We start from the raw sequence: 22,507 nt of genomic DNA on the forward strand, positions 1-22,507 counted from the left end.
CTGAGGTCACAAATTTACAACTGCTATACTTCCACCTGACTACAAACGCACTGTGAATGTGGCTGGCTGCGGATTTCTGTACGGAAAAAAAAAAACAGCCTCAGAATGGTCTTCTTATGAATTAGCGCCCTCTACTGATCATTTGTTATTCTAGATTTTACTTCAATGCAACAAAGCAGGCGACCTTGGGACCTTCTCTACCATTCCACGGTGTTTTCGGCTTTCCATTCCCGTTGAGCGCTCTCTTACTGTAAATAAATTTTATTTGAGACTTTATTTGAATTTTAGCTCAATGTATTTCTAAACTGTTTTAGCTATAAAATAAGACATGATTAGAAATTATCAGGAACCTTGAGATGCAACTGTTTCTTACCTTTAAGATTACTAAGTGACCAGTTGAAATTTAATGAGTATATGCAGTATATCACTAAGAACGCTTATCAGGACAGTGTTGACGCAGGTGTCACCCTATTTTTTTACCTCAATAAACCATTACCAATGTGTTATGTAGAAAACTATAGAGGAACAAGTTTTAAAGTTTAGTGATCTGCCTGCTTCATTTCTTAGAAATATAAAACAATCACAAAGAACTAGGCATCTGTTAAAGTAAAACAGCTGATTCATTGATTCATTTAAGATTTCAAACATTTTAATTAACAATAAACAGAACATAAACCAAGGTCCATAGTGAAAAACAGTGCATCAGAACAATGCTTTTAGAATAACAAATCATTTCCATGCAACAGGGAAGTCAAGGAATGTGCAATTTTTTTTTTAAAGAAAAGCTTCCAGTTTCCAGTTTTGAAATACCACAGAATTACCCTTGCCATAGCTCTTCAGCCATGCAGCATGACTTTTTGTAAAAACCCATTTAATGTGAAAAGATTAAACTCCCCTTACCGAGGAAGTCACTTTTAATTTGATGAATAAGCAGTTACTTGTCTTATCATAAATATCCCTTTCCGAGCAACCTGCTGCTTCACTTTAAATTCCTTTTTCTCATCAGAAAAGAGGTTCTTTTATCCCCCTGTGAGGCTGAAAAATTAGGTGAAGCTGCTGGTACATATAATTAAAACAACAGATATAAACATAAGTTCTCTAGATACAACGGGCCTTGATGTGCATTATGGCTTGTATTGAATTTAAATTTCTGATAGCAAATTACATGCATGTCACTTGATTGGGACTTTATTTGTTACAGTTTTCTGATGTCTATCCAATGCCAAGCTGCCACAAATAATTGAACTGGAATCTGTCAGCGAAGGTTGGTCAAACCTGTATTTTCATCAAATCGTGGGCTCGTATCTTCTGACTTTTGTTCAGGCTTGAGTCCTTGATAATGGGTTTGAGAGTGTGTATAGCAGGAGCTCTCAATCCCTGTCTGGGAGGAACTCAGATCTGTAAACTAATCATTGGCCTAGCTGGAGCAATTTAACAGATGTTCCCAAGTTTCAGGTGCTACTGATTTAAAGAGACCTATGCAGACAGCTGGAATACGCTGTTCCAGGACTGGAGTCCACATCCTGTCTTAAACATTGCAGACTTTACAAATAATCTGAGATTGACGACATTTACAAATCTGAAACCAAATTACTAAAGGATTACTTAATAAAACAAATTGAGTAACTGAAAGCTCACGTGGCATTAAAAAAAAACCACTGTGCTCAAGGCTTGAAAAAACAGTAGAAAACAAACTGGCACAATGGAGATACCCCCTTACTTCTGTGAGGACTTTTCTCATCAATCTGCCTGAAATGTAACTCCTCACTGTCCTTTCCCAGGCAGGCAACACAGCACAAACATCCTGCAACTTTCACTTAACATTTGTAGGGATTTGAAGAGCTTAGAGAGCTACTAAAGAGGTTATATCCAATCATTGTGAATATAATAATAATAACATCACTTTATTAACCCTTTACAATTTCTTGCATTAGGAATTTGTCTTTTTGCATAGCCCAGCTTGCTCTCCATGAGACGCACAGACAGGGAGAGAGCCTGGGGTCAGAGCGCAGGGTCTGCCACTGTACAGCGCCCCTGGAGCAGTTGGGGTTTAGGGGCCTTGCTCAGGGGCCCAACGGAGTAGGATTCCTCTGCCGGCTGCGGGATTTGAACCAGCAACCTTCCGGCCACAGCCACAGATCCTTAGCCACAGAGCCACCGTTCCCCCCCGAATATGTTTTTCTACTAAATTGCATGTTCAATATTGTAATCTAAAATACTTGTCCTTTGTTCAGAGCTTTGGCTATTAAAGTGATGTGGCATTTGTAAATAATCCCCTATCATCACCTTCTTCATACAGTTCAGACATGCTCACTGTCTCTAATACCTTATATTCAGTAACTGGATACCTTCACATAAACAAGTTCTTTTGTTCTACCAACTGAATAATACAGAAAATTAATCCAAATCTAAATTTAAACTGTACATTACCCCACAAAAAAAACAGACAAACCTGAATTAATGATTTAGTATGAAGTCAAAAGTTATTTGCTTTGATCACGATAGGTTTTAAGAAACACCGAAGCTACGGTAACAATATTTGAATTTCAACTTGCATAGCTTACATAGGTGGGAGTAGAGAGACACAATAAGACAGGGCACCGAAGGCAGGTTTAAAACTGAAATGGATTCAAATATGAGCGCATGCTTTTTCATAGAAAAATGCCAGCTACCTCTGTCTTTAAAATTCCTACTATTTCATGAGTCAACAGAGACAAACGTTTTAGATGCTGGCAAAACACAGCGTCGCGTTAGTGCCCCCAAATCCAAAGGAATTGGAGAGGGCGATTCGTCTCCCTCCAGCCTTCCACTCCTGAGCCGCGCAGGGAACATAGTTGAGGTCAAACTCAGGGTCGGTTCTATCAAGATTCAGGGTCGGAGGCAACACACCGTGGTGACAGGCCAGGACAGTTATGGCTGCCTCCAACGCCCCAGCTGCTCCCAGCAGGTGTCCTGTTGCCCCTTTTGTGGAGGAGACAGCCAAAGAATAGGCATGCTTTCGGAAGAGCCTCTTGATGGCGGTGTTCTCAGCAGCGTCCCCCAGTGGTGTAGAGGTGGCATGCGCATTAACGTAGGTCACATCTCCCGGCTTTATACCAGCATCCTTTATTGCGGCAGACATGCACCTGCAAATATAACACAGTAGGTTAATAAAACTCCCCCCCAAATCACAGCAGTGTCCTTTCTCATGAGGCCAACAATCCTGCCTTTTCTATCGGTAGCAGAGATTTATACAGTAGGAGTGAACACATTATATACTGTAGTAGCTCAGGTGGGTAGCTGCGTCAGCATGCGTAGGCTGCAAAGGAACGAGTAATAGGTTTATTCCATGCTGAAAAAAAGAAGAAAGAGAACACAATGTTTCGGCCGTGGAGCCTTCTTCAGGTGTGAGAGAGACAGGGCAGTAGGCAAAGGTAATGTAGCGGGAGAACAAAGGCTGGGAGAGAGGAGGAGTGAGAGGCGGGAGCAGGGGACAGAAAGAGAGGCCAATCAAGAGGTGTGAAGTCAGAACAGGTGTAGAGAGGTGTGAAACGAATGGAGAAAATTTAGAAGAAAAGTAGTCTGTCGTTAAGAGAAGGGGGAAGGTGTGATCCTAGCTGCAGGATAATTTTGGTTTCTGTAGTCTGAGTTCGGAAAACCGTCTTTGAGAACACAGACGGAGAGATTAGAGTGGTGTACTGTATACCTTATATACTGTATACCCATCGTGTAGAAGAAGAAACACATTTCAGACGCTAGACACTGAGAAGAAATGAGCAAAAGCCAGGCAGTACCTGAACGCCCCGTCTCCATCAGTGGTAGGAGCAGTTATGTGACTGGCGTCACCGGAGAGTCCATAGCCAAGCACCTCTGCGTACAGCCTGGCTCCCCGGTCGACGGCATGGTTATATTCCTCCAGCACCAGCACGGCTGCCCCCTCCCCCATCACGAACCCCTCTCTTTCGGGGTGGAAGGGCCGCGAGGCGAGTTTCGGGGCTGCGTTCCAGCTGGTGCTCAGCGCGCGAGCTCGGGCGAACCCGGAGATGGACAGGGGGCCGATACAGGCTTCGGTGCCTCCCGCGACCATCACCGCGGCATCCCCGTGGCAAATAAACCGGGCCGCGTCACCAATGGCATGGGCCCCGGTGGTGCATGCTGTGGACACTGCATGGTTGGGACCTTTCATCTTGTACTTGATGCTGATGTGTCCCGCCGCCATATTGACCAGGATCCTGGGAACAAAGAACGGGCTGACCTTCCCGTAGCCCTTGGTTTCAAACAGCACAGCAGTTCTTGCTATCTCGTCCAGTGGGACCATCCCCATCCCCACCGCCACGCCAGTGGTAAACTGTTCTTGGGTGCTTAACGGGTACCAGCCCGAGTCTTTCATGGCCAGTTCTGTTGCCCCCAGGGCCATGACAGTCGCCAGAGACATGCTGTTCATCTCCCCCTTGGACACAAACATCTCCTCCTTGAATTGCCCTTCTCCTTCTCCTCTGGGCACGCAAGCTGCCACTTTGCACGGAACATTTTTATAGGCTTCTGAGTCCAAGCTAACGATTCCGCTTTCAGCTCGTATCAGGCGCTCCCAGGGCAAGGAGTTTCCTATTCCGAGGGGAGAAACAAGTCCTATTCCGGTAACCACAACCCGCCTGCGAGTCTCTGGTGGATAAGCAGTGCCGTAGTATCTCAAGCGGGGACTTGCACAGTAGATACAGTTTCTTAGGCGGAAGAGATTACATTTCGTTGATTTCTTTAACAGTTTTGGCAAGTTTAACATTTTGGGAACTGATGTATTTTTTTGAATTTCAAATACTGTGGGAAACACGACAACCACAACCGATTCACTTTACAAGAAAAAAAAATCCAATTTACAGTCCTCCAAACGTCTACGATCTCAATAGTTTAAGCACATAATAAGTAGAATCAATCATTCTTTATTATAGTTTTTTTATACACACTGAAGCTAGAAATGTTAATAATGTTGTCAGGACAAAAGTCTTATCTAAAAAGAGCTCAATATATTAGAAAAACGCAATTACATTCGAGCTCTTGTAAAAAAAAAAAGGTGACTTTACTGTTTCTTAATAAGTCGTTCTATTGAAAAAAAATAGCTATTAAAATGCTTAACGATAAGACTTCACTCAGTCCACAAAAAAAGCATAGAAACTTTGACACTACTCTTATACACGTCTTTAAAATACATGACAAACCACGACCGTAATTGTTCCAAAACCCGATCCTTTCTGCGCCATGTGCGTACACTTGCTGTTATTACAGCTGTCTAACTTATGGGCACTGAACAGCGTGCCTGACTCTGCGATTTTTCGCAGCTCCGTTATTGTTTATAGTTTTTCCAAATATCATTATTCCGCAACGAACACATAAATAATGTGACAGGCAGGGTTGAAATTAAAACGCCATTTTAGAAGAATCATAGGCGTGAAACCCAGCATTTCGGTCAGGCACAGCCGAGGCAGCTCCTGAAGTGGAGTACTGCTGCAGTTTCAATGTGAGGAACCCGAAAGTGGAATTGGGGCAGCAGGAGATCATGGCCGGATCGCAGGGGGTGAATGCTTTATGTGAAAATCCTAATGACGTCTTTTTGGATGTCTCCAAGTTGTTGCTGACATATGCCGATAATATACTCAGGTAAGCGTGCAATATTATACGGAAAGTTAAACCAACAGTGCGCTGGTCATTGCTCGTTGTGTTGTGCGCAGTCATCATTCGTAAGCAAGCAGGTAAATGATTTGTTTTTTACGTAATGATAATAATATCATTTTGGGTGGTGTACTTCTAAAATGACGTGTTGATAAATGTGTCTTAACACACGCGGACAGTTGAAGACTAAATCTGAAATCTTAGCTTCTTAATGTTTCAGTCTGTCGACTTTTTCTATAAGGTAGCTTTTTTAAATTAATGCTAGCTATCGCTTGAAAGCAAATCCCTTCGACCAAAGTTGTTACTAATTTGAAGTAACTACGCTAGGACATAAACTCACTCAGATTATATTTTACATGATGTATGACTGCCGTATGTAATTCAGTTTGTTTCTTAGTATTACACAATTAAGTACATTAAGTAACTCTTCTCTAACATGGTGTATGCATAGATTGTACTGTACGTTGTATCTGCTGTATTAATCAACAGGTTTGTAAAGTAAGAGTAATCTATTTTAAATATAAAATATAAATCCTAATTATAATACATAGCATTTTATAGTATAAAACTATAATATAGTTTAATACTTTAATATAGTTACTGAACTATATTAAAGTACCACAGAAGTGTCATACTGCAGTACTAAATTTTCTTTATTATCTGATCCGATCAGAAATCCAAGTGAGGACAAGTACAGATCAATCCGAATTGGAAATCCAACGTTTTCTACCAGACTTTTGCCCATCAAGGGAGCTGTGGAATGCCTTTTTGAGATGGGCTTTCAGGAGGTAAAGTTCACTTTTAATTAATAAATATGTCAATACGTACGGCTACAAAACCTCCTTCAATAAGGCTTATACGATTGTCATAATTGTGAACTTTACATGCTTTATTATGGATTGTTCTTGAAGCTATCCCATCCATCAATCCATCGATTTTCTGACCACTTCAATTTAGTGTTACAAAGATAATAATCATCCTTGCACTTATATCGTGCTTTTCTGGCCGCCTGTCCAAGCAATCACTGGCCACAAGCTGGGATACACCTGGGATGGGACGCCAGTCCATCAGAGGGAACAGACAGACATGCACACACTCACACCAGGACCCTTTTTTTTCCAGAAGCCAATTAAACTACCAGTATGTGATTGCACTGTAGGAGGAAATCAGAGCACCCAGAGGAAACCCACTTGAACATGGGGAGTATGTGCAAATTCCATGCTGATGTTTGGAATTGAACCTGGGGCCCCATTACTAATCACTGTGCCACCATGCTGCCCTTGAGCTACCCCATGGAAATGAAATAGCTTTAGAAACATGTCACAGTGTGGCTGTTTTGCCTTGGAAGGTTTGAATTTAAAGCACAGTATTGGTTTTGAGTGCCTTTTGCAGCTTTCTTCAAGAATGAAAGGTCTTCTTTAAAGGGGAACCGCAATCCCTATTGCTCAGACCGGCTATTTAATCTCACTAGCTCAATAAATCCATTGATGTTATAAAAAAAATTACAAATCTAAGTCGCCATTTTGTTGGAAACTCGCCTTCAAGTTCCCCCGAATTGCGCCGTGATGCGGCCCTTCCTGCTCACTAGTCACTGTAGTGACCAGTGTGATCTGATGCACGAGCGAAGAAGTACACGTTGTGAAGCAGAGATTTCACCTCAGAAATGTTCCCATGTGACCTGCAGGCAGAGTTAACTAGTAAGTAGTATGTGTTGGCAAAACATCTCGAAATTGAAAGCAATATTTGTATGGGATTAAAGGAGATGTACAGTATTCACAAACCTGCTAGTTTACAATATCACAGTGCCCATCATGTCACCGGAAGTTTTGTTACCTTGTTCTGAATCATGTTCCTGGAACTTCTGTCTATTTTGTGATGTAAAAGGGAGGTTTTATGCGGGACTGTGTACAACTGACTTTTATTGCAGTTTGAAACGCACTCATCACTGCTGATTCTTTCTTTTTTTCAATGTGAAAAACGCGTCGCGGTCCCCCTTCGGACGCTGACCTTGTGTGCTTGTTTCACAAAGCGTGCTTTGCTGTCGGGTTCCAGGCAGAGACGCACCTGGTCTTTCCGAAGAGCGCATCCGTGGAGCAGCTGAGGCGGATCCGGGAGACGATCGCCACGGAGAGGGACGTGAGGCTCCGGGGCCCGCTGCCGGTGTCGGCTCCGGCTCCGGGTCCCAGCAGCGCTCGCGGCCAGCCAGCAGGCGCCCCTGCCTCTGGCGAAACCCCGGCACCTCCGTCCGCCCCCCTCCCCGCCCCTGCTTCGCAGCCCACGCCTACGGTGAACTGTCGCAATGTTTTTCTGGGGGGGGTTATTTTTGCCGTTTCCCTCCCCCAGTTACTGCTTCCTGTTATTTTTATTAACTTTCAACAAAGTTCACATACAGTCATTTAAGAGCAGTAAGATTAAGGGAACAAAAGACCACTGTTAAAGAAAATAGAACGATACAGATGCAAAAAGAAAATTCTCCGGGCTTCAATTCCCTAGTTGCATCCGTCCTGACTCCTCTCCAAGTCCACCCATCCAGCATAACTCCTCTCCTTCCCTACTCTGTGGAACCCCTCAGGGGGACCCTTGACCCTTAAGCAGCAATTCTGTTAACCTCACTGGCAGATGCTCTATAAGAGGTGACCATAATTTAAGGAAATGAATTACTGCTTCAGTATGAAAAAGTGTGTATTCAGTTTCAGGTAAGCCAGAGGTAGGCCAAAGTATCAAAATCCATCCATCCATCCATCTTCTAATCGCTTCTTCCAATTTGGGATCGCAGAGGAGCTGGTGTTTTTCCCAGCAAGCAATGGGTACAAGGCAGAATACACCCTGGATGGGACGGCAGTCCATTGCAGGGCACACACTCACACCAGAGCCACCTTTTCCAGTAGTCAATTAACCGATTATGTTTTTAGACTGTGGGTGGAAACCCATTTGAACTATTTAAATGCCAATTGGCAGTGTGGCATAGTGGTTACTGTGGACTTGTGAGTTTAATTTCGGGGTGGGGCACTGCTAATTTTTCCCTTGAACAGGTACTTGCGTCGGTAAAAAAAAAAACAACGGGTTTGGCATGTTCCGGAGACTCACTTGTCATCTTTTGTTTTTTACACGTCAGTTGAAATTTGCGATTGTAGAGAAATAGAGATGGAGGGAGAGTATTTCTGTGGCTGTGTAGAAAACTGTGCCAGGGCGAGCAACCGTATAGCTCTCCCACATGATTGCGAAGCTGTGTGACCGGAGGTGGAAGGAGGTGAATTCATAACTCCTATCTGAGTCATTTTACTACAGTTGTCATGTGCTCAGAAAATGCAGTTGAGGAAGTAAACCACTGCTGTGGGTTGTGTATTAACATGTCTCCTTGACTTAATTGTTTTGATTCTTTTTCTTATTTTTTTTTTTTACTTATAAGGATTCCAGAATGACGTTTTTTAGGACCCTGCAGTCAAATTTCCAGCACGTGATGTTGTACGAGGATGTCGCGCTTCAGCAAAAGGCTCTCGCCCACATACCAGCTGAGCGGCTCTGGATGGCGGCGAAGGAGAAGCTGCAAGAAGCTCAGGAAGCAGACCCAGGCAAAACAAACTTGTTTATTATTTGTACTTTGCAAGAGAAGGTTGATGTTTCTGCTGATTAAGTAAAGAATGTAACAAGATGTGTTTTCTGATAAACGCAATCAAGTCGTTCTTAGTATTAAATAGTGATTTCTGGGTGCACATGCCTTAAAGGCACAGAAACACGGAGAACCCCTGATGATTGATAAGCTCAGCTGAAGCCTATTCTTTTTTTTTTTATTGACACGTCATTAGTTGATATTGTGAAATGGAAGAAAAAGAACAGCAGTCGAGAGAGATATACAGTATGGAGCTGAGGAATGCAGTGTGTCAATTTGCTAGTACTTGATTAAATTATACAAGTTTCTGCATTCAGCAGCTTGGTAGACTTATTGTCAAAAAACAGTCATGGAGTCAAACTGTTATTGAAGTATGTTTGTTGAACTAGAACTTCGATTTAAAAGTCTCAGTTACATTGAGAAATGAGAAATCAAAATCACTTATAAATTTCATTTTGAGGTGGCAGACACTTTCATAATTTGTTGAAAAAAACGTATTTGCTCAATAGTCAAGCAATCCTTGAATTATTCAGGCATCCGCTAGGGAGTTCTTGGGCTGTGTCCAGGCTTTTAGTTGAGCAGAGACATTCCTCGTTCTCTGTAGCTGCTCTCTTTTTACACTTGATTGCTCCTGTTACAGGGAAACTGAATGCGGAGGACCTGTTGTTGCTGGAGTTGCTCCGCTGGTTCAAGAGCGAGTTCTTCTCCTGGGTCAACAGCCTGCCCTGCAGCAGATGTGGTGGCCCAACCCAGGCTTCAGGCCAGCTGCCTCCTTCCACAGATGACCTGCGCTGGGATGCCCATAGAGTGGAGAATCACTTCTGCACAGAGTGCCAGCTGGTCAATAGGTTCCCAAGGTACCACACACCCCTGAATATCACCGAGTTGTGATAAAATAAGTAGAAATAATTTTCTTGCTCTACAGCTAAAAGGAGAATCCTAAGCATTGTTCATAAAGACGTTTGCTAGAACTGTTAATGGAGATATGTAGGTGTACGAATTGGAGACTATACAATTCCTTGTATATCTTTATTGTATTTCTTGACTTCATTGTATTCACTGTATTTTAAGTAGTGCCTAGACATCATAAGCTTTAGATATTAATTACTTGACACAACCGAGTTTTGGTATCCACAAAGTAAAATCAGTGGCTGGTGTTGACTGTGGGTGTTTCTGACCAAACTTCCAGGTACAATAACCCAGAGAAGCTGCTCGAGACGAGACGCGGGCGGTGTGGGGAGTGGGCCAACTGTTTCACATTGTGCTGTAGAGCAATGGGACTGGAAGCGAGGTACATCTGGGACAGCACAGGTACAGCTTCATGTAGTGTTGACCATCTTGAGCCAAAAACAAAATGGTCTTGAGTTCTTAACCGTAGTAAATCAACGGTGGAAGATCTTTATGGGTTTATTGCTGTGTCTTAATGAATATGTGAGGATGTGATTACAGCAGTTCCATTTGTCCTTCCTTTGATGTTGACCATTGTGGATGGTCTATTTCCTGATTTGATACACCTCTCGCAATGTTTATTATTTTGTGCATTGACTCTTAGAAGTGCTCTCTCAGAAGCAGCTGCACCACTGCTTTATTAAGTTTGAATTATGCTACTAAGTCGAGAGAAAATATAGCAGCAAAAATCAGTTGTGACTCTGTGAAATCTGTTTTCAAGTATGAAAGCATTTTTGTGAGAGTTTTTCATTTCAGAACAAAAGTATGGCCAATTTGAGATAAAAGGAAGATGTGCAGAATTATTCGGTAACTTAACCACAAATTTTAGACCAAACTTCATATCGTAAGAATAAAATCTAAAGGCATGAAGTATAGGCTAAGCATTTCTTGTTTTAGCGGCTCTTTTTTTTCCTGTGTGATCCAGATCACGTCTGGACAGAAGTTTATTCCACCTCTCAGAGCAGATGGCTGCATTGTGACCCGTGTGAAAATGTCTGCGACAAGCCTCTCTTGTATGAGATTGGCTGGGGAAAGAAACTCTCATACATCATTGCTTTTTCCAAAGATGAGGTAAATTAAGAGTCATGTTGATGGTGGTTGATGGAGTCTGAGCTGTTGTTTGAGCACAGTCGATTGCATCTTATCACCAGAAAACTCTGACTTGCCTTGTGTTGTGAGTTAAAACTTGTTAGAGATAAAATGTTTAAGCAATCTTTTATACCTAGGTTGTTGATGTCACCTGGAGGTATTCTTGTAAGCATGAAGAAGTTCTTTCCAGGCGGACAAAAGTCCAGGAGGACTGGTTGCTTCAAACGATCAATGGACTGAGTGCAGCGGTAAGAGCTCTCATTAAGAATTAAAAAAAGTCCATAAAACAGGGATGACGAGTGGGGTTGATCCCCTAACAGCTTCTGTTTCAGGGGGCAGAAGGACTGTATCCTGGAGATTTCTCTGAATCCAAGTTTCTGTGATCACGACTAGATCCTCTAGAGTTCTGCTATTACTGGTAAGGGTGGAGCTGGCTGGTGAATTCTTGCCTCCCTGTGCACCAGTGAGTCCTGTTGCTAGCCACCTGCTGGCTGTTTGTGCACGTCTCGGGGGGGGGGGGAAATGAGGTGTTATTGTTGTCTCTCATATTGCGGTTGATGGTTGCACCAGCAGTGTCACGTTCAAACAGAATAGCAATTTCATTTTACAGCCCGGTGTTCACTGGCACATGACAAAGTAAATAAAGGATAAAGTGCACTGACCTTCTTGTATATTTTTAGGTGCTTGTGGGTACCTTTTGAAGAAGAAATAGTTGTATACTTCTTCTTATGCTTTCTGATTCTAGTCCCTTTGTGGCAAGTATTCCATCCACTAGTTCTAAACTGCACTGTGTTTTGACAGAGGCAGCAGTCCCTCACAGCAGAGAGAAGGAAGGAGCTCATGGAGAGACTGCTGGTGGAGCTTGTGGAGTTTATTTCTCCAAAGACCCCTAAACCGGGGGAGCTTGGAGGGCGGACGTCTGGTTCCTTGGCCTGGCGTGTGGCAAGGGGGGAAACTGGCATCCAACTGTTGGTAAGACTTGGTGTATATTGCTCATAGACTTGCAATGTTCTAACCTATTTTCAGATTGATCGCTTTTAGTATCTGCAATATATCGTGCAGAATAATACCTTAGATTTTCTTTCTGTGTAGTTCAAGAAACAGATTTGAACAAATGAAGGCTCTACTGTGGTATTGCCTTTTCTACTTTGTTCTACGCCCCTGTCAGGGTGAACCAAACATAAATGAACCAAAATATATGATCTCTCTGGCGTCTAAACTGGTCCCTACTCGATCCTCCCTTCAGGCCTGGATGGAGATGTGTGTTGCAAAGGGAGTTTTTTTTCTCCTTTAAATTCTGGTGCGGTGTAACGCCTTTTCATCTTCAATACCTCTGATTTCTGCATTTACAGAACCCTGGGTTTGTTTTCATTCCTTCTGAAGGTGAAAAGAAGGAAAAAATGTTCCATCTTCAATATAATCCAGCAAAAGATCAGTATTGTCGGATTTCTAACAAATCGGAGACAATACAAGGTTGGGAGAATGGTGTCTGGAAGAAGGAATCAATTTTCAGAAAAGTTGAGAATGACTGGCAAATGGTATGTACTTTTTTACTTAATTTTATTTGGTTTCAATTAATGTTTATATTATGTAAGGTGTTTCATGATGAACCCTTAAAGTCTGATTATAGTGAGGCCTAGTACTGGTATACTGTACGAAAGTGTCTAGTACTGAGTCTGTTTGAGACAAACAGTTTGAGAAGTTTTATAATATAACATAGGAAATGTTCAAGAATATCAATAGCAAACACAAACAATAAAGATCATTACTTTAATAATGAAGATTTTTTATATTTATCTGAATGTTACCTGTTGGTGGAAATCATTAAAACTTTTTCAGAGGGTAGACTGTGAACATTTATATACTTTTTTTTTTTGCTCTTATCTTGCTCTCGTATTAAATGTTAAAAATGAAAAATATTCGGCTATCACTGTTTCCTGTTTAGGTTTATATTGCTCGTACAGAGGGTTCATCCTCAGGGAATATACGCTGGAAATTTGACTGCGGGCCTGCCGGCTTGAAAATAAGAAGTGTTTCTGTGAGAGTAAGCAGTAAGACTTTTCACTCGGGGAAAGTGAGTTGGAGAATAAACCTGAAGCAAGAAACCATTGACGTTTTAGGAGGTATGTATATTTACAGGTGAAGTTGAAAGAAAGAGTGGCCACGGGCTTTTTTGTCACTTTTGTTATTTTAAATTTCACCATTTCCTGAATCCTATTGTACTGTATTCTATATAAACCTGTGTTGTTAAAGTAGTCCCCTGTTACTTGGACATAAATGACGTAGGTTTTACATGTCTGCAGGTACATTGAACTTGGTTTTATTATAACAAAATGGATTGCAGCATTTGTCATATTACGTCTTTTACTTTTTTAGGGGACATTTGACGTTGTATTGGCACATAGAAAGATTTGGTACCCATGTATTTGGAAAATACAGCCGAAGTGTGAGGAAATGGTCATATTGAGTATATTGCAATGTGCTAGTTTCATTTGTACTTTAGGCACCTTGGTGTGACAAATTACAAAATGCACTCACTGGAGATATACTGTGGGTAATTTAGAGGATATGTGCGATATTGTATCTTAAAATCATTAAGTAACTTGCCTCCCCTGTTGCTTAAATGGACTGTACTTTACCATTCATGAATATTTTTAAACTTGTATATCTCTTATAGAGTTTTTGGTAGTGTATTTTGCTTAATGGTCTGTACTGTTATAACCACAGCCGACAAAATCATTTTATGAACTTGAGACCTTTTTCTCTTGTCAGGAGTATGTGCTTTAAAGTTGACATTTTTACAGTTGTTAAAAACCTTTAAAAAGATTTGTTTAAATTTAATTATTTCAGTGTAACTGGGATCGGAAAGTGTTTACTGTTCTCGCAATAAGATTGTTTCTGTTGTGACTTGGGATTGTAACACTTAAATTTTGTTAAAAGAGTAAAAGCTAAAGTTATTCATCTCATTTTCTTTTCAGATAATACACTTCATTCATTCCCAAACTTGTCAGATACTACAGAACTTGTTTTGGAAGCTGATTTAAGTGGTGGAGAAAGTGAGACATCGTGGCAACATGCACAGCTGTTTAGACAAAGCCTGAAAGAAGCAGAAGAAACCTCATTAGAAATCATTATTCACATGGAGGATGCTTGATATCTTCTAGTGATATGAAGCCGGAAATGGGAAAAGGGATCCTTTTAAAAACTCAAATATTTTTTGTCATGAGATCTTTAGAAGACTTTCTTTGATACAGAACTATTTGGTATATAAACAGTCTGTTTTTGCAATAAACAGTGAATCAAGCCAGCTGTTCCCCATACTTAGAAAAGCTTTCCTAGCAGGGAAAACAACTTTGGTGCTATATTTAATGGTCACAACTTTGAAACTTTAATTTCCCAACAATAACTTAGGGGCTTACATTTGTGAAATTGTGAACTGTAACCTCTGTGAAATAATGCCCTGACATTTGTTTTTGTAATGTTAAAGCCAGTGACATTTTAGAAAGAAAAAGATGAAACAATACCAAAGTAAGATGTACCTTTCTTGCTTCTTCTTGCCAAGCGCTGGAATATTCCAACAGAATATTTTTGCAACGGGTCAACCACATCTTCACTAAGAACCAAATACTTGCTGGGGATCCTTATGTATCATATAACCTTTGCATTACACATTGGAACTTTTAAATTGATGCAGGGAAATGATCATGAAAGCTTCCTTTGCTGAAACGTATTTTACATTGTACAGAAGTGTTGGGAGAGGGGGTTCGGAGAGAGAGTTAATGGGAAAACTTGTAGAATGAGAATGATTGAATAACTAGCACTCCGAAAGAGTGGCCAATTCCACAGAGCCTAACCCAAACAGCTCCTTTTCCTCGTGTGGGAATTCACTCTCTCCGGCTGCTAATTATTCAGTCAGCCCAGGTGTGCCTCATTCTGCAGGTTTTCTCATTAACAGGTGGTTCTCTCTCAAAGCCACCTCGCAAGAAAACTGCATTTTAAATTGTCCAACTGGGACATTGGAGTAACATATTGCTTTCGCCTATGGAAAATAATGTCCCAGAATGTTGTTGTTTTTTAATTATGCAGTTTTGGGGTGAATGCAAGAACAGCATGAAAGTCTTCGTTAAAGATGTCAACACATCTAGAGATGCATGAATCCTATAACAGGAAGATAAATTGATTGCAGTGTCAATAAAATGTAGATTAAACCAATAAAGAAATGGGTGAAGAACATTGTTTTCCTTTTAATTTTGAGGGACAGGAGCAACAAAGCAGAGTAAAAGGAAATGATTTGTTGAAACGTAGGTTGCTTTCACTTGTTATTTTAGTCTTTATAACTACGCTTAATGTCTTCTTGCAGTAAAATCTCAAGATGTGTAAGGGTAAAATAGTCGTTTATCTGTTTTTTAAGCCATTTTTAATGTAAATGCATACCTGATTCCATTATATGTTGTGTATGTAATTGTGAAATTTGATGTTCTTGTATGCTTCTATTATAGCATCACAAATGTAAGTATTGACACTCTCTTGTTTTTGACAGTTTTGTTCAAATACACTTCAAATATTAAACTGATTTTCAAAGTGTTGAACAATCGCTTATAATACTATTACTGATTCTAGTATCTAGTATTTTGGGTGAATTTTACACCTGTAGTCTATGGAATTAAGCAATTGTGTTGAAATGATAATGTGCTTAGTAGAGTAGGCCATTACTTGTCAACAAATATGCTTTGATTACAGAAAGAATATGATTACCTGACTACCACAGTGATGTGTACAGACTTTGTTTCCATTACAAAAACAAAAGTAGTGAACTTGTTAAATGTCATAAAGGTGGACATCAATATAAAAGATTTTGAGGTGCAGAATCACAGAATGCACAGTTTTTCTTTCAGGGATTACATTTGTATTTTTCTATTTTTTCAATTATCACATGTCTCAGGATTTAACTTTTAAATGATTTAAACAATGTATTTACCCATTGCCATGCGACAATGTAGCTACCTTAAATCTAAAATTTGTATCCAGATGTCACCTACAGCCAGACGGTAGTTGTTGCTAAGGGTGTGTACGTCACGGGGAGCTCTTGATTTTTCCTATTGGGTGATATTCCGGCTCGGGGCGCTGTGTTCCCGGATTGGTCAACTCCTCTGGAAGGGGCTCTTTGCCGTATGTATGGTGGTGCCGGACGGAGGAAGCGGCGGTGTTATTGTTTCCGAAGGAAAACCGGAGCGTGGAAAGAGTTAATGTTGTACAGATATTTTATGTAGACGTTGTTGAATTTCTTTCTTTTTCTACTTCATTAAAATATTCTAAAATTATTAAATTGATTTTTATACTGTATTTATAAATGTTTTAACAGACAACAAGATTTTTTTTTTGTAGGCCTCACGCAGCCTCCGTTAGTCGATTTTAACAATAACCGAGGCACACGCGCATCATCCCGGCCAACTGTTTTGGATTGCGTCCGACATTTTAAAATTGCAAAGAGGAGACCCGTGAAAGGAAAGGGCGCGGTTTGCTATCCGATGGGGCCGCCTTTTTAATGTTTTTTATGCACCTTTTTCTAAAAACATAACTGGAGTGAATTTTTCCAAATTCAGCCAGAGTATTTTGGGAAAACACAAAAGGAAGATGTCTAACGGAGGAGCAGGAAGCGGGGGTTTGACTTGGGTGGTAAGTTCGAAAAAGGACAGCTCGACTGTAGGTTTAAAATGTATTTTCACGCGTAATTGCGGTTATTGTAATGACAGTTGCGGGTTGTAGGTCTTTGCTCCGCCGGTACAGTATTACGCTGGTTCTCGGGTGTGCGGACAGTCTAGACGGGCTTGTAGCACCGTCAGACTTCATTATGACAGAAACAAAATGATCCGCTTCAGCTTGTAAGTTTATGCTCGTTTTCTTGCGTTTCCCCCAAAGAGCAAGCAGTGAAACAACGCAAAAAAAAAACAACTTTTTAAAAAACAAATACAGAAAAAGTGCTCGTAAAGTGTAAATGCTGCATGCTCTCCCAGCTGCAGTGCAGTCGGGGTGTATAGATTTCACCTAGCACCCCCCAAAAAAAGTTATTAGGGGATCGCGGATCGCGTATTTATTATCCATTTCTGCGCGACACCGAAAGGCAAGAGGGCTTTTGCGCGGTCCGTTAGTTTGGGGCATTTAAATTTTAAAGCGATCGTGATGATTTCATTCATCCCGTCTCGGAAAGTAGCAAGACGCAGCCTCGAAAGCGTTACTTGCCGCTGGCGAGAGAGGGGGGTAAACAATAGAGCATCTGGTTCGGAGACGCGTAATGTGCTCAAGAGGTCAGGCCGGGATTTTTGGTCGGTGACCCGACACTTGTTGAAACGGGCTGAATGTGAAGGGAGGCATTAGTTACCGACAGAGCACATCGGCCCGAATGAAACTGCGGGGGCAGACCCTAGGTACCAGATCTTTCACCTATTAGCTGTTAGATCGCCAAGCACGTTTTTCTATTACACTCTCCTGTCAGAACTTCTGAACATTTTACTTTTCACTTTCTTAGAATAGGAAGTGGAGATATGTCTCCCTTCCATGTCGCTAACAGACATGCTCGACTGAAATATGTTGGCAGAAGTCGATTATGGGTGGAATAATGAGGACTGTAAATTTTAAGTGACGTGATATGTATTGCAGTTCATTTTACAGCATTTACAAGACCTAATTAAATACACGTTTTCGACAACTGTTTGGGACATTATTTAATATAATGGCATGAGGTCCTAGGGTATGTTCTTGGCCTAATTGGGGGGAAAAAAACATGAAAATGACAACATAATTAGAATTTATGTACATTTAGCTTCAGAGTTAATGCTACCCCCCCTAAAAATTTGATTAAAGTCTATTCAAGTAATGTCCTTGCAAGTCAAGAGCCTTATTATGTTCTAGGAAGTCAGTGAATATTATACTGTACTGTCTTTTCCTCTGTACTCTTCCCTAATAGAAAGTCAAACCTACTAGAGAGAAAAAGACCTGTGATATTTCAAACAGCATATATAGTTAAGAATGCATATTTTTTAAAGTTATTTTTTGTTCATTTACTTTTTTCACATGACTCATTAATTTTTTTTCTTGTCAGCTGCTTGCATTCTTTTACTTATGTATGTCTTATGTATGAAACGGTTCACATAAGGCAATGATTGATCTTCTCTGTTTACCTAAAGCAAGGATATATAGTTACCAAATAAGTTTCTAAGATTTAATACTTTTCTAATCATTTTGCTAACAACATTTTTTCTAAAATAAAAAAAAGCTGGCATCACTTTTACATATAAGATCAGCAAATTGTTATGCTCTGAAGAGAATCATCTTTCTGTACTTTACCTTGTTAAAGTGCAGCAATATATTTTTTAGTCATTTGATTAGACGCCACACCAGCACCTACATGTTGCCTATAGAAAGTCTACATACCCTTTCCAAAGTAACACATTCTGTGGCCTAACAGCCTGGAATCAAGACCCATTAAATCTGTTTTACCTTTATTTACGTATTATAACACACATCCTCTGAATGAAACACAAATGCTCAAACATTCTGAAAAAATAATTAGAAATTAATAAATGGGATGAATAAGTGTACACATCCTTGAGTAATGGCAGTTGTCAGGTAGCTCTGGTGTAACAAATTGCCTTCTAAATCAAACTACCAAGCTAATTATCCTCCACAAGTATTCAGTTGTAGTGATTGTGATGATTTCAGAAATCTGCTGTTCCTGTAGTTCTCCCCTGCTGGGTGGCGCATCTCAAAGAAAAAAAGTCAACTGTGGACAAGCAGCAATCAAAAGACAAGTTTCAAAAAGCCTTAAATATGCCGTGGAACACAGTCAGGACTATCATTAGGAAGTGGGAGGCGGATGGCACCACCAAGACCAGGACCTTGCCTTGATCAGGTTGTCCCTCCAGAATAGATGACCGAGCAAAGTCATCAGGGATCTGACTGGGGAGGCCACCAAGAATCCAATGGCAACTTTGAAGAACTTGCAGGCCTTTATGTTAAAGACTAGTCAGTGTGTACATCACAACAATATCCCAAGCTCTCCACAAGTCTGGAGTGTATGAAAGGGTGGCAAGAAGAAAAATGCTATTCAGAAAAGCCCACATTGAGACATTTCATCAGAGGTATGCAAAACAGCACTGTGGAGATTCTAAAGCCATGTGGCAAGACGTTTTGTGGTTTGATAAAACCAGGATAGAACTTTTTGGTCACAATAGAAAATGTTAAGTTTGGTGAAAACCCAGTATCCTGAATGCATCACCCACAGAACCCCATCCCTACTATAAAGCACGCTGGAGACAGTATTCTGTTATGGGGGTATTTCTCTGCAGCAGGAACTGGAGCACTGGTCAGGATTGAAGAGAAACATGAAGGAGCAAAATACGAATGGATCCTTGAAGAAAACCTGCTGCCCTGTGCAATGAAGCTAAAATTGGGAGGGAAATTTCCTTTTCAATGTGACAAGGACCGTAAGCACACATTCAAAACAACAGTGGATTTGCTAACGAACAAAAAGGTCCTGAGTGGCCTAGTCAGAGCCCTGACCTCCATTCAGTGGAAAACCTGTGTAATGACTTAAAGGTTGAACAGTTCTATAAAGTGGAGTGGGCAGACATTGCCAAATGTAGGTGTACTACCTTGGTACAGACCTATCCAAGCAGAATTATGGTTGTAATTCAAGTAAAAGTTGCTTCCACCAAGTACTACTGAGGAGTGTGTACCCTTTTCCAACCCATTTTTCTGTCTTTCTACGGCTAATTACTTTTCAGAATGTTTGAACATTTGATATTCACTTGACAGTTGTATGTTACAATGTGTAAATAAAATAACTTATTTTGTTGATTTCCTGCTGTTGGGCCACGAGATGTGCTACTTTGGACAGGGTGTGTAGACTTTCTATAGGCACTGTATATGCAACGTACTCAATGTGGTAATTAATCAAAAAACGAAAAATTATATTGTCTGTATTAATATTTATGCTCTATATAGATATATGTACGTATATGCATATCTATTAAGCACACCATAAAACTTTGAAAGGGGACAAGAATATTTATTTATGTATTTGACACTCAACTCTTATTTTTACCAGATTTCTTGGGGACATTGATTGAGAATTAGGCTTAATTGTATATTAGAAGTAGAAGCAAGGTATATGGGAGAGTTATTTAATAGGCTGTTTGGGAAAATGTTCCCATTCTCTTTAAAAGTTATCAGGTTTTATGACTGAACAGCACGTAGTGCTATAATAGTGTGCCTTATGCAGTTTCCAAATTATACATTCAGTGCTCAAAAGAATGATAGCTTTGTTTTACCAAGCGTCTTTTCATGAATAAAACAGTCGAAAGCACAATATAGATTTAATACAAAATGTAATGAGCTGTAAGATGCTAAGAGGATAGAAATGTCTATGGGAATGAATTCTCTAAAACTGGATCTGATCTATTGTGTTGCAACTATTGCCACTTCAGAAAGGTGTACTTATTGAAACAGCAAAATGTGGAATTTTGGTTTTGAAGAATATTATTAAATTAGGAATGCTCAAATTATAGTACCCTGATTTTGGAGCTGATAAGCATTAATAGTCATTCAGGTTCTTATCTATTCTCAGTTTTTGTCAGATATTTTATAAATAATGTCCCAGCCAGTAAACATGGCTCAAATAGTAATTGCAGTTGCTTTCTAAAAATGTCCCTTACTTGGATGTTAGCCACCTTAACCACTAACATCCATGTTTTTTTCCTAACAATATTGTATTTAAGCACTCTGGATCTATCGTAAATATTTTTTAACATAGTTTCAGACCCAGAGAGCAAAAACAAGATATTATATTTTTGGTCCCTTCGAACTTTTGTTACCTTAACATTGTTCAAATTTCATTGAGGTGGCTGGAAGTGGATGAAGGTAATTTCTTGTTTCTTGCTCACAGCAAGCCATGGCTATCTCCTGTAGTGTTCATTGGAACCAGGTAACCAGTTAGCATGGCACAAACTCGATTATGAAACAAAAATCACATAATGGACTTGTCAGTAGAAACATATAAAGAAATGAGGTTTCTTTATATGCTTAATTCTGTATATGCTTATCTTCATAGTATCTGTTTTGCTAAAAAAAGTTCATACACTTTGTTTAGTACACAAGCTGAACTTCGTTTAGCTTTGCTGAAACTCTGAAATTCCAATAATATGAGGACAGATACACTTATGTTAGTGTAGTTACACTTCTCTTGCTCTTTATAACCTTTTACTTTCAAGTGCTGCTTGTTTTTATAAGCCCTCTCCCCCCCCAATTCCAAACTAAATCATGTACTGCCTGAACCTTTTTTAACTTTTATGTAATGTACTATAAAACTGAAAAGTGAGCAAAACAGAAATGACATTTGAACACCATTAAAATATGTGGACCTCCTTAATGGTCAGTTTTTTTTTTTTGGTGCAAACTTGGAATGCTGTGAGGCATTTATGAATTTGAACACCACACCATTTTACAGATGTGATTAGGATGTCAAAAAGAGACTAACTTCCCATCTGCATGAAATCCTAATTTGAAAAAGAATACTTTGAGACTTATTTAGAAGCGTTCTTTTTTTATTGACACATTCCTTGATGCGCATGGACACCCAAAACTTTCAGGAATTCCGAATGCCTTATGGTGGTAAATTAAAATGGCGCAAAGTCAATATCATCGTGTGTTCTCAGTCTTTACGAATGCCTGTTAACAGACCCTCTTTGACAAGAACAATGCTGCCAAAAAGGAAGAAGCAAATGCCAAGAGTGATGGTGCCAAGAATGAGGTTTCCAAGAAGGAGAGCTCCAAGAAGATGTCAGTGGAGCGTGTTTATCAGAAGAAAACCCAGCTGGAGCACATCTTACTCCGTCCAGATACTTACATAGGTTCTGTGGAACCTGTAACCCAGGTTAGTCTGATCATATTGTAACATGGACGTGGCTGAAGTCTCTGTTGAGATATCGATGTGGAAAAAACGGATTTATCAACATGACTGCGAAAATGTTTAGTATTTTCAGCTTGCGTATTTGATGTAGTCCAGTAGCTCATAAGGAATTCTTTTGTATTACGTTTGCAGATTGAGACCACACATGCAGCACTTAATACCATAGTGTTGTTAACCTAATGACTAGTAGATAAGGTTTGGAGTTGTTAAAAGTATTTGTTAAGGTTAATTCCTCAGTGCTTTTTGGAGTA

The 22,507-nt window shown here is 40.2% G+C and overlaps 3 protein-coding genes across 5 annotated transcripts in view; 2 read left to right on the top strand and 1 right to left on the bottom strand.

Moving 5' to 3' along the window:
• Positions 1 to 629: 629 nt before the first annotated feature.
• On the bottom strand, positions 630 to 5,242 carry oxsm (3-oxoacyl-ACP synthase, mitochondrial). The gene is made up of 2 exons (XM_088929819.1): positions 3,774 to 5,242; positions 630 to 3,125 (listed from the first exon to the last, which is right to left on the bottom strand). The coding sequence occupies exons 1-2, from the start codon at positions 4,757 to 4,759 to the stop codon at positions 2,723 to 2,725; spliced, it is 1,389 nt and encodes a 462-aa protein (XP_088785945.1). The 5' UTR covers positions 4,760 to 5,242; the 3' UTR covers positions 630 to 2,722.
• Positions 5,243 to 5,464: 222 nt separating this feature from the next.
• Positions 5,465 to 15,879, top strand: ngly1 (N-glycanase 1). 3 transcript variants are annotated; one of them, XM_088929810.1, is made up of 12 exons: positions 5,465 to 5,631; positions 6,317 to 6,431; positions 7,696 to 7,929; positions 9,053 to 9,215; positions 9,894 to 10,110; positions 10,443 to 10,564; positions 11,127 to 11,272; positions 11,428 to 11,538; positions 12,092 to 12,262; positions 12,643 to 12,828; positions 13,236 to 13,413; positions 14,269 to 15,879. In XM_088929810.1, the coding sequence occupies exons 1-12, from the start codon at positions 5,531 to 5,533 to the stop codon at positions 14,442 to 14,444; spliced, it is 1,920 nt and encodes a 639-aa protein (XP_088785936.1). In that variant the 5' UTR covers positions 5,465 to 5,530; the 3' UTR covers positions 14,445 to 15,879. The 3 variants fall into 3 exon arrangements, 2 of the variants coding, with proteins under 2 accessions (XP_088785936.1, XP_088785935.1); XR_016093872.1 differs by having other exon boundaries at positions 5,474 to 5,631; positions 12,674 to 12,828; XM_088929809.1 differs by having other exon boundaries at positions 5,588 to 5,723.
• Positions 15,880 to 16,441: 562 nt separating this feature from the next.
• Positions 16,442 to 22,507, top strand: part of top2b (DNA topoisomerase II beta) — a 28,973-nt gene continuing 22,907 nt past the window's right edge. Inside the window, exons 1-2 of the mRNA XM_088929808.1 lie at positions 16,442 to 16,966; positions 22,026 to 22,220. Coding sequence (XP_088785934.1) covers positions 16,925 to 16,966; positions 22,026 to 22,220 — 237 coding nt within the window. The 5' untranslated portion in view covers positions 16,442 to 16,924. The remainder of the gene's footprint in view (positions 16,967 to 22,025; positions 22,221 to 22,507) is intronic.

This window comes from Atractosteus spatula, chromosome 12, assembly GCF_055471065.1.
Source record: "Atractosteus spatula isolate fAtrSpa1 chromosome 12, fAtrSpa1.hap1, whole genome shotgun sequence".
NCBI lineage: Eukaryota > Metazoa > Chordata > Actinopteri > Semionotiformes > Lepisosteidae > Atractosteus > Atractosteus spatula.